The sequence below is a fragment of the Melitaea cinxia genome, chromosome 16, assembly GCF_905220565.1.
Source record: "Melitaea cinxia chromosome 16, ilMelCinx1.1, whole genome shotgun sequence".
Lineage (NCBI taxonomy): Eukaryota > Metazoa > Arthropoda > Insecta > Lepidoptera > Nymphalidae > Melitaea > Melitaea cinxia.
Window position 1 is genome coordinate 64,541 of NC_059409.1, and position 16,920 is coordinate 81,460.

Sequence of the window (16,920 nt, forward strand, 5' to 3'; positions counted from 1 at the left end):
ATAAATTAAGTCTATTTTTATAATAACATCTTACCTTTGTATCATTTTAAAAACCTTATTTCCCTAACCGAGTACTTGAATTTATCGATAATGGATATCGACAGTTGTTACAACCACGGCTGTAGGCAACTTGTCAGTGTAGTTGCGGTGTGTCATTATACTGTAATGACACAGAATGTATCTATGTGTGTGTGAAAAATGTAAGTGTGATTTTAATTTAGTATGTGTGAGTTTCGTAGTGACAGACGATTATTTTTGTGTGGGAATTAGATAAAGTGTGCATGTGTGTAATTTCCCCCCGCAAAAAATGACAGAAAGTTTTGTATCGGTAGCAGACGCAAAGGCTACTCCCCTCCGTGTTGCTCTATGGTTGTTACATGAACATTGGGCTACAATTTTCCACGAAAAAAATGTAGTGTCCTAAAATGTACGTTATATATATATATATATACTATAATACTATATATACATATAGACTGTGGAATATGAAATTGAGAGGCAAGCTTTGTCTGTGATAAAAAATAGTTTATTAAAATTTAAACAAAAAACTACGGAAAATAGATATAAAAAATAATGATTATTATCATAAGTACAAAATTTTAATCGAATTAAAAATTATAAAATCATCAAAATTTCTTGAACTCTGAACATAAGATCAGGCGACCTTAGAGCGAAAGACTTGTTTCCAGCTCTCAATAAATTTAAAAAAAAAAATCAGGCGACTAATCACGTTCGTGTAGTCATAGAGACCAATCAGAAGCACGTATTAGATGCTTCTCAAAATGTCTATGTCAAAATGCTTCATGCTTGACATGCTTCACAACAAAGGCCAATTTTTTTAAGACAGGATTTTTATTTCTAGTAGTAACGACATATTTATAACTAAAAACATAGCCCTACATAATATTATTCAATATTTGCGTATTTGAGAAATATTCGAGAAGTCGGAAACTACTTCTAATGATATTATCAAGACCACAAGCCAAATGGTGATGGCAACAGAGGTTTTACACTCTGGGCAGCAAGTTGATCATGAGGTAAAAACTTCTGTTATAAGTTTTAATAATTTATTGTTCTAGGTATCTATTTATGACTTTACACACTGCTACACTACAAATACACATTACTACAACTTTGTTTTATTTTGTGTAAGACCATAGGCTAACGCACTGTTGGTTGTGTGAGAACTTTGAACCAAATATTGACTTAAATATGTGCTTACAAACAATATGACTGTTTATTACATTAAAAATAAAACAAAAATTTAATTTTGTTGTAACGTACTGTAATAAGTTTTTACTTGTACAATGTCGTAAAATTTAAACATAGCTTTTCAACGGTAACAGTCAAACAGTTATTTTAGGTTATTTAGACTAAAAATATTGATTGTTGTGTTTCAGTCAGTCATAATTTATTAGTAATGTAGTCAATGTGTGTTTCAATGATATATAATGAAAATCAAATGTGCATAAAGAATATTTAATTTTCAAATTATAAATTTTGACATAAACAAATGTTTTTCATAAAAATCTTACAAACTTTATTTAGTCGAAGCAATGCAATAAGTATTAGGGCAATTATAAAATTAGTTTACATGATTTTTAAAGTACATTTTAGAAATGTGAAATAGATTTTTCTTTAATAATATGAGATTTTTTTTCATTATCAATATCTTGCTCCACACTCGCAACCCGCATTGGAGCAGTGTGGTGGATTATTTATTTATTTATTTAATTTTGAGGAGAAACAACAGCTAAAATACTTTCACAAATACACAATTTACGTAGAAACATAAAACTAATAATAGTTCCTTACATATAGAAACAGAAATTACAACAGAAATACATCACTAACCACATATCACATTTTATCTCTAAGATACATCAATGTTGTAAAATTAATAATAATGTTGTTATCACAATACCAAAATCAAAGAGAGTTAAAGAATGAGTCGCTAATCAACTTTCTAACAGGCACAGCTAGTGTCAAAGAGATCTATATCAAATTTATTCACAAACATATTGAATTTGTTACCTGCTTGCCAAATGAAAGTATTTTGTTTATAGCTCGAGGAGACAGAGGGTAGGTTAAAGGGTTTTTCCGCAATGTTTTTGATGGAATATTAAATGAGATTTGTGACAATAGTTCAGGTCAGTCTATTCGATTTGAAGTAAGATGAAACAAGTAAGTTAAGTCAGCGATTTCTCTTCTCAGTTCAAGAGGAAGAATATGGTACTTCTTACATAGGTTTACATAGTTACGAGAATCATATGGTTGATTTGATTTAAAACAAATGTACTTTAGGAATTTCTTTTGAATATTTTTGAGGCATGCAATATATAAAGTTCCATACCTAGGATACCAAATTTGCGAGGCGTACTCCAAGTGACTAAGTACAAGTGAGCAATATAATATTTTTAATATTTTGATTCTAATAAAGTCCACCAAAGTACGCATCACAAAAGCTTATTATTAAGCGAAATACCAAAGATAGCTGTATCAAGGAATAGTAATTGTATAAAAACTTATAATGAATTAATAAATTATACAGTGACGTGTGGGTAGATAAAAAGTAAACAATGACAATAAAATATTCAACTTTTAAGCTAGCAGATACGTATAGCGGGTAGTAAGATGGCTGCATAAAGTAAGATAAGCGATTTAATAAGTATGATTACGGTAGATGTATACTTTGCAATTCCGTCTTTAATGATACAATAAAACAATAGCCGTGCGTCTGGTAAACAACAAAGCTTGCGGTTCGAAAACGATGATAAAAAATTATATTTAAGCTAATAATGATGAGTATAACATAAAAATTGATAGTGATGACAAACAATATTGAAAAATTATGTAAATAATCTCTTGATGCGAAATATGAATAGAAAATCTTATATTTAATTAAACAATGCAAACCACATACTAAACTATTTTGTTTAAATCTGCTTTTCTGGAAATAATTTGGACCGGGGATGTATCTTTCCCTTGTATGTGAATTTTACAGAATTTAACCCAGACATATTGGCAGCCCTTTTGTTTAGTCAGCTCTTTGACTTTCGTAAGAAACTTCTTCAAATCAGGAATCAGATGATCGTTGATATAAATTAACTGATTGTCTTCCAAAAATCCAATGTCTTTTGCGGTTATGTGTTTCCGAGCGCGACACACAGCGGCAAATTCTTCTTTAATATAGCTATTTATAAAACTGACGATGATAGACTTTTGGTTCGAGCCGTGTGTCGGAACACGCGCAATATAATTCATTTGGGTCTTTGGGAAGGGTTAGTCTACTACTTTAGCAATGATGAACAGATGTTCTGTAATTTTAAGAGGTACACCTGTATCTCAACATTATTCATGCGCGACCATTGTTCCCAGTTGATGTTATCCCTCTTAAGTATTTCAATGTTATTAGAATAATTCAAGTCAGATTGTTGAATATGAAGGACCTTATTTTCAATCTCCATAACTCTGCATCTAAGTTTTCAAGTTTGGCACTATTAAAGTCGCAAACCGTTTTGAGCTCAATAATTTCATTCTTATTCAACTTTACGTCTTGAAGGAGCTCAGGAAGTTTACTGAGTTGTGTCTTAGGGTAATGTATCTCCGTCAGAACCATCTCCAGAGTAACAGGTTCAACAATGGCCGCTTCAGGAACTTTTGTTGATTTCGAACTTACAGAGGCCAACTTACAAACTCAAGGGCACCTCCAACCGGCTCGTCGCTCCGGGCCGAGCTTACGGTAGCCAGTCTCCGAAATCGATGCCCAAGAAAAATCCATATTTCTTTTGCAACTATTACAAAATACTCCATCAGTAAAATTAGCATTACAGTTATCGCACTTCATTTTGCTTGGTGTAAAAATGTATAGCAAAAAAAATTTGAGAAACGTGACTCACTTGCGAATAATAAACTTAAGCACTACACTAGATATGATGTAATGCGTGCGAAGCGTACGGTGGTCAATGACGAACTTAATTAAGCTCTGATCCTTCTCCTACATGAGGAAAGAGGCCCATGCCCAACAGTGGAATATTATAGGCTGAAATGAATATCTCGCTAATATTGATTTTTTATTTGTCACTGGTTTTGCTTCTCTAGACTGCTGCCACTATGTTTGTTGTTAGTAATCTATATCTATCTATATCTATATCTATATCTATCTATATCTATATCTATCTATATCTATATCTATCTATATCTATATCTATCTATATCTATCTATCTATATATTATATAAAAGCGAAAGGTCACTCATCACGAAATCTCCGAAACTATAACACCCACAACCTGAAATTTGGCAGGTAGGCTCCTTATAGGACGTAGACATCCGCTAAGTACGGATTTTACGAAACGCGACACCTAAGGGGGTTAAACGGGGGCTGCAAGTTTGTATGAAAGTCCTATGTTTTTTTAAGTAAGAGACTTGAAATTTAAAATGTATGCTCTATAGATAGTGAGAAGGTGTCCAAATAATGTATCTTTAGAAATCAACTCCCTTTTGGGGTTAAAACGGGGGATGGTAGGTTGACTCACTCATCACGAAATCTCCGAAACTATACACCTACAGACTTGAAATTTGGCAGGAAGGCTCCTTATAGGGCGTAGACATCCGCTAAGAACGGATTTTACGAAATTCGACCCCTAAATGGGTAAAACGGGGGTTGGAAGTTTGTATGAAAGTCCCATGTTTTTGAAGTAATAGACTTGAAATTTAAAATGTATGCTCTATAGATGATGAGGATGTGTCCAAATAATGTATCTTTAGAAATCAACTCCCTTTTGGGGTTAAAACGGGGGATGGTACGTTGACTCACTCATCACGAAATCTCCGAAACTATAACAGCTACAAACTTGGAATTTCGCAAGTAGCCTTCTTATAAGACGTAGGCATCCGCTAAGAATGGATTTTACGAAACTCTACCCGTAAAACGGGGGTTGGAAGTTTGTATGAAAGTCCTATGTTTTTGAAGTAAGAGAGTTGAAATTTAAAATGTATGCTCTATAGATGATGAGGAAGTGTCCAATTAATACATTGTAATCTATATATACAAAAGAGAAAGGTCACTGACTCACTCATCACGAGAACTCAAAAACCGCTGGATGGACAAATATGAAATTTGGTCGGGAGGTAGATCATAGTTAGCAGACGTCCGCTAAGAACGGATTTTGCGATATTCCACCGCTAAGGGGGTTTAATTGGGGTTGATACTTTGTATGAAACATATACAGCAGCTATAAGTTCGCCTGACAGGTTATTTATACTGCAGTCTGAAAATAAAACTAAAAATGTGGTGTATAGAGAGGTTTTATAAAAATAACTATTAAATTATACTAAATTGTGCCTTTTAAAAAGTTACTTAGTGTGATAAGCATTTCAAGTGACTGAAATAAAAAAATAATTTGCGTTAAACATCTTAATAGTAATGCATATCTTCATAACGACGCGGACGTAATCGCAGGCAACAGTTAGTGTATTATAAAACAAAGTCCCCAAAAGTGTATGTGATCGATTCCCTCAAAATCTACTGAATGGATTTTCATGCGGTTTCACTAATGGAGAGAGGGCTTCAAGAGGAAGGCTTACGGAACGGCTAAGCCGATTTTGATGGGAGTTTCACTGGAAGTTTGCCGGGAAAACTTTGTCACATACTTATTTTAACGCGGGCGAAGCCGCGGGCACTGCTAGTAAGTTTATATAGAAGTTTTGTAGTTTATTCTTAATCAATTATCTATACTATTATAAAGTTGAAGAGTTTGTTTTTTTGTTTGTTTGAACGCGCTAATCTCAGAAACTACTGGTCCGATTTAAAAAATTATTTTAGTGTTAGATAGCCCATTTATCGAGGAAGGTTATAGGCGATATATCATCACGCTAAGACCAAAAGGAGCGAAACACCAATGAAGAATGTTTCAAAATCGGGGGTTCTTTTTTCCTTTTGAGAGCTTCCTCTGCGTGCGTTGCGGAAACAGTTAAAGTTTCGCAAAAATCATGTATGACGGAATTGTTCCCCTTTAAAAGTTCTTAAAAAAAGTCCGCGACAGAATATGTCTATCTTTAAAGGTTGGCTCACTATAACCTTTTTTATGCTCACCAAGTTTGTTTTAAAATATTGCATTATTTGCGAAGATGTTTTTATAAACATGATATTAATCCTTATCTAAATAAATACGTTATTCATCACAAGTATTTAATTTAAACTAATATTATAAAGCTGAAGAGTTTGTTTGTCTGTTTGCACGCGGTAATCTCAGGAACTACTGGTTCGAATTGAAAAATTGTTGGTGTGTTGGATAGTCTATTTAAGGCTCAAGCCTTCCTCGATAAAGAGATGATAATAGAATGTAATAATGAACGTAATGATTTTTGAATTTCTTTATTGATTACTTTTTTTCTCTCAATGGTTGTTAATCAATTTATAGTAATGTTTTTAGTATTATTATTAAGTTTTTGATATTGAACTATTAATGTGAAGCATCTCTTCTGAACTTGTCATATGTTCTCTTGAAACTATTTTTGGTTAAGTGATACTATTTTGTTGCGTATTTCTGTATTTTTATGTAATACCGTTTGTTTCCAAAATAAAGTAAAATAAAATAAAAATAAAATAAAATAGACCAATAGGAGCGAAGAATCAGTGGAAAATGTTGCATAAACTGGGATAATTATTCATATTTGAAGGTTTCCCTTTGCGTGCGCTGCGTGAACGGTTGAAGTTACACAAAAAATATGTCTGAAAGAATTATTCATCCTTAAATGATCTAAAAAAATGTCCGCGACAGTATATTTATCTTTTAAGATTGACTCACTTATAACCTTTGTATGATAATCAAATTTGGTCGGAATGAAGGCATTAATGCCAATTATTTTCCAAAGAATTTTATCAATATAATTATTATTAATCCTTATCCTAATAAATGTATTGTTGATTAAGAGTATTTAATTGTAAACAAAATTTTCCTTGACATCACCTAATTTTAATTAACATCTTAGAAGATAATACAATTTAAAAATCACTCCGCAACAAAATTAACCCGCGCGCATGATGCGCAAGATAAGACGCGGCGCTGGCCGGCGAGCGAGGGGAGGCAGGAGATATAGAACTTCCTAATTGCGATCATAATAACAGAAATTGACGCGGACGAAGTCGCGGAAAACAGCTAGTGAATATTAATAATAAAGCTCTTTATTCTGGGATTGTACTGTGTGGCTACGGTACTAAAGAATTTAGCCACCCCCTCTCTTCCCGTGGGTGTCGTAAGAGGCGACTAAGGGATAACACAGTTCCGCTACCACCTTGGAACTTATAAAGCCGACCGATGGCGGGATAACCATCCAACTGCTGGCTTTGCAATACACAGCGAAAACGAAAAAAAAGCGAAAACTATTGTTTCTTAAATCAATTTTCAAATAAATTTTACCAGCCCAAAGCTGATTTGTACTGTGTGGCTACGGTACTAAAGAATATGGCCACCCCCTCTCTTCCCGTGGGTGTCGTTAGAGGCACACAGTTCCGCTACCACCTTGGAACTTAAAAAGCCGACCGATGGCGGGATAACCATCCAACTGCTGGCTTTGAAATACACAGGCCGAAGACGGGCAGCAGCGTCTTCGGTGCGACAAAGCCAGCCCTGCGGTCACCAACCCGCCTGCCCAGCGTGGTGACTATGGGCAAAACACATGAGTTCACGCTATTTTTGGCGTAAACTTGTGGAGGCCTATGTCCAGCAGTGGACTGTGATAGGCTGTAATGATTCTGGGATTAGAGATACTTGAGTACGTGTTTGCATATTCATAACTTATTTGTCTCTAATCACAATGTGCCACTTTGCATAGGCTAACAATTTCCACTGTGATCTGTCCTGACCCGTCTCCTTGGGTCAGCTGTCATTTTGATGTCATCCTCCTACAATGTCTTCACGGCTTCTCTTCCCATCTCTTCGGTACCACTTTGAAACTGCCTTACACCATTTTCCTTGTTTGTCGACATCGATTGTTGGTCGATACGTAGTAGAATATTAGTTAGTTTGATTTTCATCCTAATGTTAGTATTTTTTTTTTGTTTTATAACACTAGGTCGGCAAACAAGCGTACGGCTCACCTGATGGTAAGAGATTACCGTAGCATATAGACGCCAGCAACACCAGAGGCATCGCAAGCGCGTTGTCGACCCAATCCCCAATCCCCCCAAGAGCTCTGATCACCTTACTCACCAACAGGAACACAATACTGCTTGAAAACAGTATTATTTACCTGTGATGTTCTGTAAGGTCGAGGTACTACCCCAGTCGGGCTGCTCCAGATTTTGAGCAGGAAATGCCTGCTGTGCCCTACCATTTTTCTGACTCAACCTTCACATTTTGTCCCTACTGTGTTGCGCTCGATTGCTGTTTGGATTTGATTCAAATATAAAATCAATGATGAATAAAGTACATTTAAATGTTTCTTAACAATTTCATTAACTTTCTTCATAATATCAAATAATGATGGAAGTAAAAAATCAAAGCTCTGGTGTAGTAGAGTATACTGTGGAGGCGTCTAAACACCTGCGGTTTGGGGTTTAATTCACAAGGATAGATATTTGTATTTGTACAAATATTTATATTATGTTACAGGACACGGAGCTGGACGGGGATACCGGGGAGGCATCGGTGCTCCACGAGCAACTTGTACGACATGTCCTCGCTATCAGCGGAGAGTTGGTGAGTTTCCCACACCACTCCTACTTATGGAAAGGCATAGAAAAATTCAATCATTTCATTTTTTTATGTGAATTATTTTCATCTCAATTTTGTATAATCTTAATATGGAACAACAAAAGTAAAAAACTATGTCGGGTCGCGGGACACCAGATAGGAACGAAGTAAATACTATAAACACTTATAAAGAAACTAGTTTCACTAGTTGGCGGGCGTGTGGTCGGCGCGCAGCAGTTCCAGCGCGTAGGTCTTGCAGCGCCCGCCACGTCGTCGGCGGCGAGCGCGGGCGCGGGCTAGTCGTCGCGCCGCGCCGCGTCCGCCGCCGCGCGCGACACACTAGTAGCTAGCTGCCGTGTGGTTTCTGGCTCAAAAGAATAGTACCACCCCATTTCTTCCTCGGGAGTCATAAAAGGCGACTAAGGGAACTCAAACTAGACACACACACACACACACACACACTTTGGTGGCTATACTTTGTATATGCAAAAAATCTTAGATCTGTTGCTGTGTGAAAAATGACACCAATAAACACACATTCGTATTTAACATAAGTAATGTTAACTTTTGAGTTAAATTAAAAATGAAAAACGATGAATCTTGTGACTTAAATTTGGTACAAAAAAAAGTAAAAAGGTTGACAATCTGTGAATACGGCTGTCACTACACCTGTGTGAGCGCAACGGCAATATGTTTATACGCGAGCGACAAAGACAAAAGATGAGGGGTCAATGTACGAAATTCTTCGTGCTCCGCGTCCGTACTTTAGTATTCCAGGTCTGTTTCTTGAGCACGCTCTTGTACGGAGCGAAAATGTGGATGTCCTATGCGAAGCAAGAACGCCAGATCAACACTTTTTATATGCGCTGCCTTCGGAACATCCTGGGTATAAGTTGGAAAGACAGAGCGACCAATGAGAGGGTTCTACAAATAGCGCGGATGACCAGTTTTACTGCCATGCTTAAACAGCGTCGGCTGCGTTAGTTGGGGCAGGTGTACCGGATGGATCCCTCTCGATTTCCGTGGCAGATCATGAGCAAGTAGGGATGTTGGGAGGCTTTTGCTTTGTTTTAAAGACTGCGTCAAGCGCGATATGGTGGCTTATAACATACACCACAACAGCTAGGAAAAATTGGCCGAGAACAGAGACTAATGGCGTAAGAGCGTGAAGGATGATTAACAACATCATTATGAAGTCTGGTTTGGAGTCTTATCGAACAGGAGAAACAAAAAACATCAAAACAGCGACATCAATGACACTAGTGCATCTTTTTCCTGTTCGGTGTGTGGTTGTCTGTCGCTCCCGTATCGGCTCGTACAGCTATCAGAAGAAATGCTCTTCAGGCACCGTTTAAATCGTCTGGAATAGACGTAAAGGCCTATGAATGAAGTTTCACGCATTCAGCTCATTAACGTCTTTTAGGAATCGCGATCGGACGTATGGGGGGAGCACTCGTATGCGAGGGCGCGCGGCGCCGCACCCAACTCGCAGATCCGCTCGCTCCTGCCCGAGACGGAGCCCGAGTCCGACCCCGGCGACTTCGTCGACGTCGAGACGGTGCCGCGGGACGCGCCCACGCCGCCGCTCGACCGCGACGGCGAGGACGAGGAGGACGAGGAGCGCGCCGAGAGGACCGGCGACGAGTGCGACGAGGACGACGACTGGGAGCGGCGCGTGACCGCGCTCGCGCCGAGCGCCGCGCACGCGCGCCTCGCCGCCGCCGCCGCGGACACGCTGCGCGCGCTGCGCCTGGAGCGGCTGGCGGGCGCGCGCGGGCGCTGGGCGCGGCGCGAGGGCGCGCGCGCGGCGGCGGGCCGCCTGCGGCGCGCGCTGGCGCCGCACTGGGCGGGCGGCGCCGCCTGGCTGCACGCGGCGCTGCGGGCGGCGCTGCCGCGCGAGCTGCGCGCGCTGTACGCCGAGCTGCTGCGCGAGCTGCGCCGCGCCGCGCCGCGCCTGGCCGCGCGCCTGCAGCCGCGTGCGCCGCCCGCCGCGCCCGACCCGCTGGACGCGGCCGCAGGTGAGGCCGGGGGACTTCTTGCTTCTCGACGTGACGACGGCTAATCAATCGATGAACGCCGGCTGCGTGCACGAAAAGGGGTGACTCATTGCAGCGTCACGCTCATTGTCCCGTTACGCTTATTGTACGCTTACGCCGCTTCTATCTCGTTCACTCGATTGGCCTAGGCGTCCGAGAAAATGTTTTGTTATGACGTTGTCACGTTAAACTATCGTCCGTATACCAACTTTACAGACGACCAATTTTTTCATTTGTTTTTCTAAACGTCATATAGGCTAGTTTAGTTTCAGTTTCTCCATATAAAAGTATTTTTACACAATTGGGTCCTTGCTCCCTTGCTCATGTCCTAATGTCGTGGTATTCTTAAAAACATTACTTTTATCGTCTACTTACGTTGCATTACCTGTCGGTGTAATTTAAGTTGGTTTTTTTTTATTAAATAGTGGTGCGCCATTTTTTTAAAGCATCTATCTCAGTCGTTAAATATCAGTTGTAGCGTTTATTAAAAAACCGTGTGAAAACGTTAAATCAACGTGTGAAATGTGAAAATAACGTGCAAAATGTGAAAATAACGTGAAAATTACGGAACGTAGCATGAGTAACGTAAGTTGTATCATTTGTTGATCTTGCAGTCGAGATCGTTTTCACGTACTCCTATTCAGAAGTAAACTTGTAAAAATAACTTGTGAAATGTAAAAATAACGCGTGAAATGTGAAAATAACGTGTGAAAGCTGCAAAATTCTTCTTCTAATTTCAAAACTTTAACCATGGATATCTCCATAACCATGGGGTTCCGATGTGTGGCAGATTTACAGGGGGTAGCGTACCCCACCCTCCCTCCCCCCTTCCCCCCTAAAGCCCCCAAATTTGACGGTTCTTAATCTAAGGCTTACCCAAGTCTGCACCGGAAGGCGATTTAGTGTTCATAAATAATTTGGTTAAGAAACTCATATGTAGAAATTACAATATAACAATGTCAAAATAAAATATCTAGTCAAAATTCAGAATTCTGTTTATAAAAATACATTACTGTCAGAATATTAGATATCAAAATAAAAACAAACATGAAAATTAGAAAAATAAAATATTACTAATGTCAGGATTAAATTATACAATAAAATAAAATAACGTACAAAAGATAATTTATAGCTATTTCTACAGAAAACAGAGATTTTATTGGCAAATAAGTCTAAGACCTCACAATGAGTGAGCAAATCGCTGATCAAATGTAGAGCGCGTATTGTCGGGGCGTGCGCCGCGTACCGCGTGCGAGTAGGGGGCTTGTGCAGTGAGCGCGGACGACGCTGCGGTGCGACAAGGCCGAGATTATTTTGGGGAATACGGGATAGAACTAGAATATTTAAGCTCTCCAGTAACACTAGACTATCCACTTTGTTATGTAAAATGCGAAGATAGAATTGTGATTGCTTCATAGCATACTTAACCACATACATTATAATGTACAACAGCTTGTAATTAGGTACCAAACTATTGTATATAAGCGAAAACTTTCAATTATTCATTTCTATGTTATATATGTTTTACTAGCTGTACGAGTAAGTTTTCTAAAGTGTAACACCAATAAATTATTTAGTTTCGATGTCGTACTATTTGCAGCCACCGATTACTCATTATACTTTACATACAGCATGCGTACTTAATACACTTTACATACAAATATATTTAAAAAGCGTGAGTTAAACGCCGCAGTTCGTCTCTGAACCGTTCACTGCTCGCGCAGAGCCCCGGGACGCGAGTGCGCCGGGCCCGTGGCTCGCCTGGGTGCCGAGCGGCTCCGACGCGGAGGACGAGCGCTGGACGCGGCGCCTCGGCGCGCTGCTGCACGTGCGCGTGCTGCGGCCGCCCGCCCCGCCGCCCGCCCCGCCGCCCGCCCAGTCGCCGGAGCGCTGGTGCGCGGCGCTGGCGCACGACGCGCGCGCCGCGCTCGCCGACGTGCTCGCCGAGGCGGGGCGCTCGCGGCGGCGCGCCGTGCTGCTGGGCGGCGTGGGCGCGGGCGCGGCGCTGGCGGCGTGGCTGGCGGCCGGCGCGGGCGCGCGCGTGCGCGGCGTGCTGCTGCTGGCGCCGCCGCCGCACACGGCCGAGGGCGCGCGCGAGGCGCTGCGCGAGCCGGGCGCGCCGCTGCTGGCCGTGGTGGGCGGCGCGGCGGCGGGCGGCGGCGCGGCGGCCGAGCTGGCGGCGGCGAGCGCGGCGCGCCGCGTGCTGCGCCTGGCGGGCGCCGACGCGGCGCTGCGCCTGCCGCGCGCGCGCCGCCGCCGCCTGCGCCTGCCGCAGCAGGCGCTGGACGCCGCCGTCGCGGTGAGGGCGCCCGCTCCACATGGTTATTTGCCTCAAAACTCCTTATACTAAACGCCCGCACTGCGCCGCAGGAGGAGTGCGCGCGCTGGGCCGCCGAGGTGGCGGAGGCGGAGCCGCGCGCGCGCCGGCCCGACGAGCCGCGCGCCGCCGGGTGAGTGGCCAGGTAGTGGCCGAGTAGCGGTCGCGCCGACTGGGGCGCCCCACTGACTTACTTATCAAACTTTCTCTGCTTTCAGAGGGACCCGGACGTTGGAGGTGATCGGTGAGAAAATTTTCTATTATTTTATAGCAAATAATAATTGACGAGTCGATGCCCATCCGTTAATCAGAGTGAGAAAAATTAAAAAAAAATTTTAGACCGATTATAGGGGCTTTACACGTTCTTGAACTTTTTCAATGAGCGTATTTCCCCCCCGTGCAGAGGGCCGCGTGATGCCGCCGCGGCGCGCGGAGTTGGCCGCCGCCGACATCATGCGCCTGCCCATCGTGTTCGCGGACGACGAGCCGCCCGCCCCCGCGGCGCCCGCCCCGCCCGCCCCCGACGAGCCCGCGCTCACGGTGACGAGCGCGCGGCGGGCGGGCGGCGCGCTGCAGTACACGCGCGTCATCGTGGCCAAGCGCGGCCCGCGCCCCGTGCTGCTGCGGCGCCGCGCCCCGCCCGCCCCGCCCGCGCCGCCCGCCCCGCCCGCGCCCTAAACCTAAAATAAATCCATAATCCGCCTACACCATGTCTTTTTTTTGTACAAGAACTCCAAATTTACATATTGTTAGTGTGACAACGATTCTGCCCGAAGACAGTACAACAGACGCAGTCCTCGTCACGGGCTGAGATATGAGAAGGCGTGACAACGATTGTACGGAATAGTTCGAATATTTTAATATACCATTGATAATAAACAATACTTGCTATGTAGGTATACAAATCAAAACTAACATATACCTACGTGTATCGAGCTGTTGTGGAACCACGATGTGTAGTCGTTCCCAAACCACCGTCAATATTACTTCACAGGCTGCACTGTATCAGCCGAATTTATCGTTCGAAAAATGTCCTATCACTGGCGCCTCACTGCTAAAATACCTGTGTATTTGTTTTGTTCACCAGTGACGAATTTAGCGTTCATTTCGTACATGTATAATGTTTAACGACACAACTAAGGGTTACGTATATAATGTTAATTGTAATAAAATATTTCATTAAAAAGTCCTTTTATTTAAAAACTATCGATACCCGTGCGAATAATTCGCATTGAATAAAGTAAATATTTACCGACCATCAATCATGTAGACGTTATTTCAAAATTAAAGCCGTCTTATAAATAATTTTAATAATTAATTTACAAAAACAATAATATTTTTTTTAGTTGTTGATGCCGATAAAACAAGTAATATATATCTATAATCTATAATAATAATATAATATATAATATAATAATAATAATATATATAAACGCGAAAGGTCATTCATCACGAAATCTCCGAAACTATAACACCTCATTACAGCCTATACAGTCCACTGCTGGACATAGGCCTCCACAAGCTTACGCCAAACATAACGTGAACTCATGTGTTTTGCCCATAGTCACCACGCTGGGCAGGCGGGTTGGTGACCGCAGTACTGTGTGGCTACGGTACTAAAGAATTTAGCCACCCCCTCTCTTCCCGTGGGTGTCGTAAGAGGCGACTAAGGGACATCACAGTTTCACTACCACCTTGGAACTTAAAAAGCCGACCGGTGGCGGGATAACCATCAAACTGCTGGCTTTGAAATACACAGGCCGAAAACGGGCAGCAGCGTCTTCGGTGCGACTATAACACCTACAAACTTGAAATTTGGCAGGAAGGCTCCTTATAGAGCGTAGACATCCGCTAAGAACGGATTTTACGAAACTCGATCCCTAAGGGGATAAAACGGGAGTTGGAAGTTTGTATGAAAGTCCTATGTTTTTGAAGTAAGAGACTTGAAATATAAAATGTGTGCTCTATAGATGGTGAGAAGGTCTCCAAATAATGTATATTCAGAAATCAACTCCCTTTTGGGGTTAAAATGTGGAATGGTAGTTTGACTCAATCATCACGAAATCTCCAAAACTAAACACCTACAAGCTTGAAATTTGGCAGATAGGCTCCTTAAAAGACGTAAACATCCATTAAGAACGGATTTTACGGAAATCGACCCCTAAAGGGGTAAAAGGGGGTTGGAAGTTTATATGAAAGTCCTATGTTTTTGAAGTCAGAGACTTGAAATTTAAAATTTGTGCTCTAAAGATAGTGAGGAGGTGTTCAAATAATGTATCTTTAGAAATCAACTCCCTTTTGGGGTTAATACGGGGGATTGGTAGGTAGACTCACTCATCACGAAATCTCTGAAACTATAACAGCTATAAACTTGAAATTTGGCAGGTAGATTCCTTATAGGGTGTAGACATCCGCTAAGAACGGATTTTACGATACTCGACCCCTAAGGGGGTAAAACGGGGGTTGGAAGTTTGTATGAAAGTCCTAGTTAGTAGTTTGTGAGTAAGTCCTAGTCTAGTTTGTGATGAAAAATATGAAGATTGGATAAAATGCTAAAAATGTAATTTATGGGTCCATGAAAAGTGTAAGAGTGGTGAAAGTACATCAAAAGGTTTTATATGTGATGATTAGATTATGTCCGTAATTACCCCCCGTACTGTGGGGTAATCCCGAACCCCATAGTTTTGTTGTCGTATTAATATTTTATTCTATATTGAAAATTTATATATGTTGCTTATTAGAACTTAAGGTTGATTAGTTAAAGTAAACGTTAATTAATAAATGACATTCGTAACTGAATCTGTTTTTTTTCACTTTATCACAAATGCGCTTATGAGTCCCGCAATAATATCTTCTCTCACCACCATGGGTAGACTGGTAGAGATCTCTTACAGAGATAAGTTCGCCCTTGCAAACATTCTTTGTAAAATAATAATAATAATAATAATAATAATGCTTTATTCATAAAAATATTTACATATAAAATAATGAGTTCCCTGGTTCTTGTGATAGGCAAGGCCTGTGCCACAATGAACCAGTGTGCTCTTCCATTATTGATTTCTAAAGCAATCTTTAAATTAACTAATATACCTTTAAGCAAACTAGACATAATCAAAAAGTAAAAAGTAAAATATAGTACAGGATAAGGTGCATTTCTATGTGTGCATATGTGTATGTGTGTATGTGTTTGTGTGTGTGTGTGTGTGTGTGAGAGTGTGTGTGTGTGGGTGTGTGTATGAGTGGTGTGAGTATGAATGTTTTTATGTCTGCGCAATAAAATTGTTTAAGAAGTGCATACTAACTCCAGTATGCCTTGAGGAGATCTTCAGTTTTTTGGTAGTCCAGCGAGGACAGCCACTTGAACACAATCGCTTTAAGTTCTTTCAGGGATAGAGTATAGTAATTTTATATTCTATTAGCCCGATTGTACAAATAAATGGACAGATAATTGCTCTGTTTTCTAGCCAGAGCAGTGCGAACCTTGGGACTAGTACAATAACATTCCTAACCACGCGCTTACCGCTGCTCACACTAGGTTCGTACGGCGTGTACTGATGTTGACGAACAATAGACTGCATTATGAACAGTTGCCTAACAGTTAATACTGAGCATTTCTTATACAATTCCACAGTAGGAAATCTGTAAGGGCTGTATGTCATAGTTTTAAGCAGTGACCTTTGAGCTCTCTCAACCAATATCATATGTGATTTAGAGGCACCCCCCCAGACAACCACGCAATAGCTTAAAATAGATTGAACTAAAGCATAATAAACGCTACGCAAAGTATCGAGGTCAACTACATCTCTGAGTTTCTTAAAAATCCAGATGAGCTTGCGAATACGCGTTGTTAATAATTCAATATGCTGCCGC

General features: G+C 41.1%; 1 protein-coding gene across 1 annotated transcript; it reads left to right on the top strand.

The window, feature by feature from the left end:
- Window positions 1-3,641: 3,641 nt before the first annotated feature.
- LOC123661176 (SKI family transcriptional corepressor 2-like) lies at window positions 3,642-13,728 on the top strand. The gene is made up of 7 exons (XM_045596162.1): window positions 3,642-3,716; window positions 8,617-8,703; window positions 10,121-10,715; window positions 12,458-13,032; window positions 13,104-13,183; window positions 13,269-13,294; window positions 13,454-13,728. The coding sequence occupies exons 1-7, from the start codon at window positions 3,642-3,644 to the stop codon at window positions 13,726-13,728; spliced, it is 1,713 nt and encodes a 570-aa protein (XP_045452118.1).
- Window positions 13,729-16,920: the final 3,192 nt, after the last annotated feature.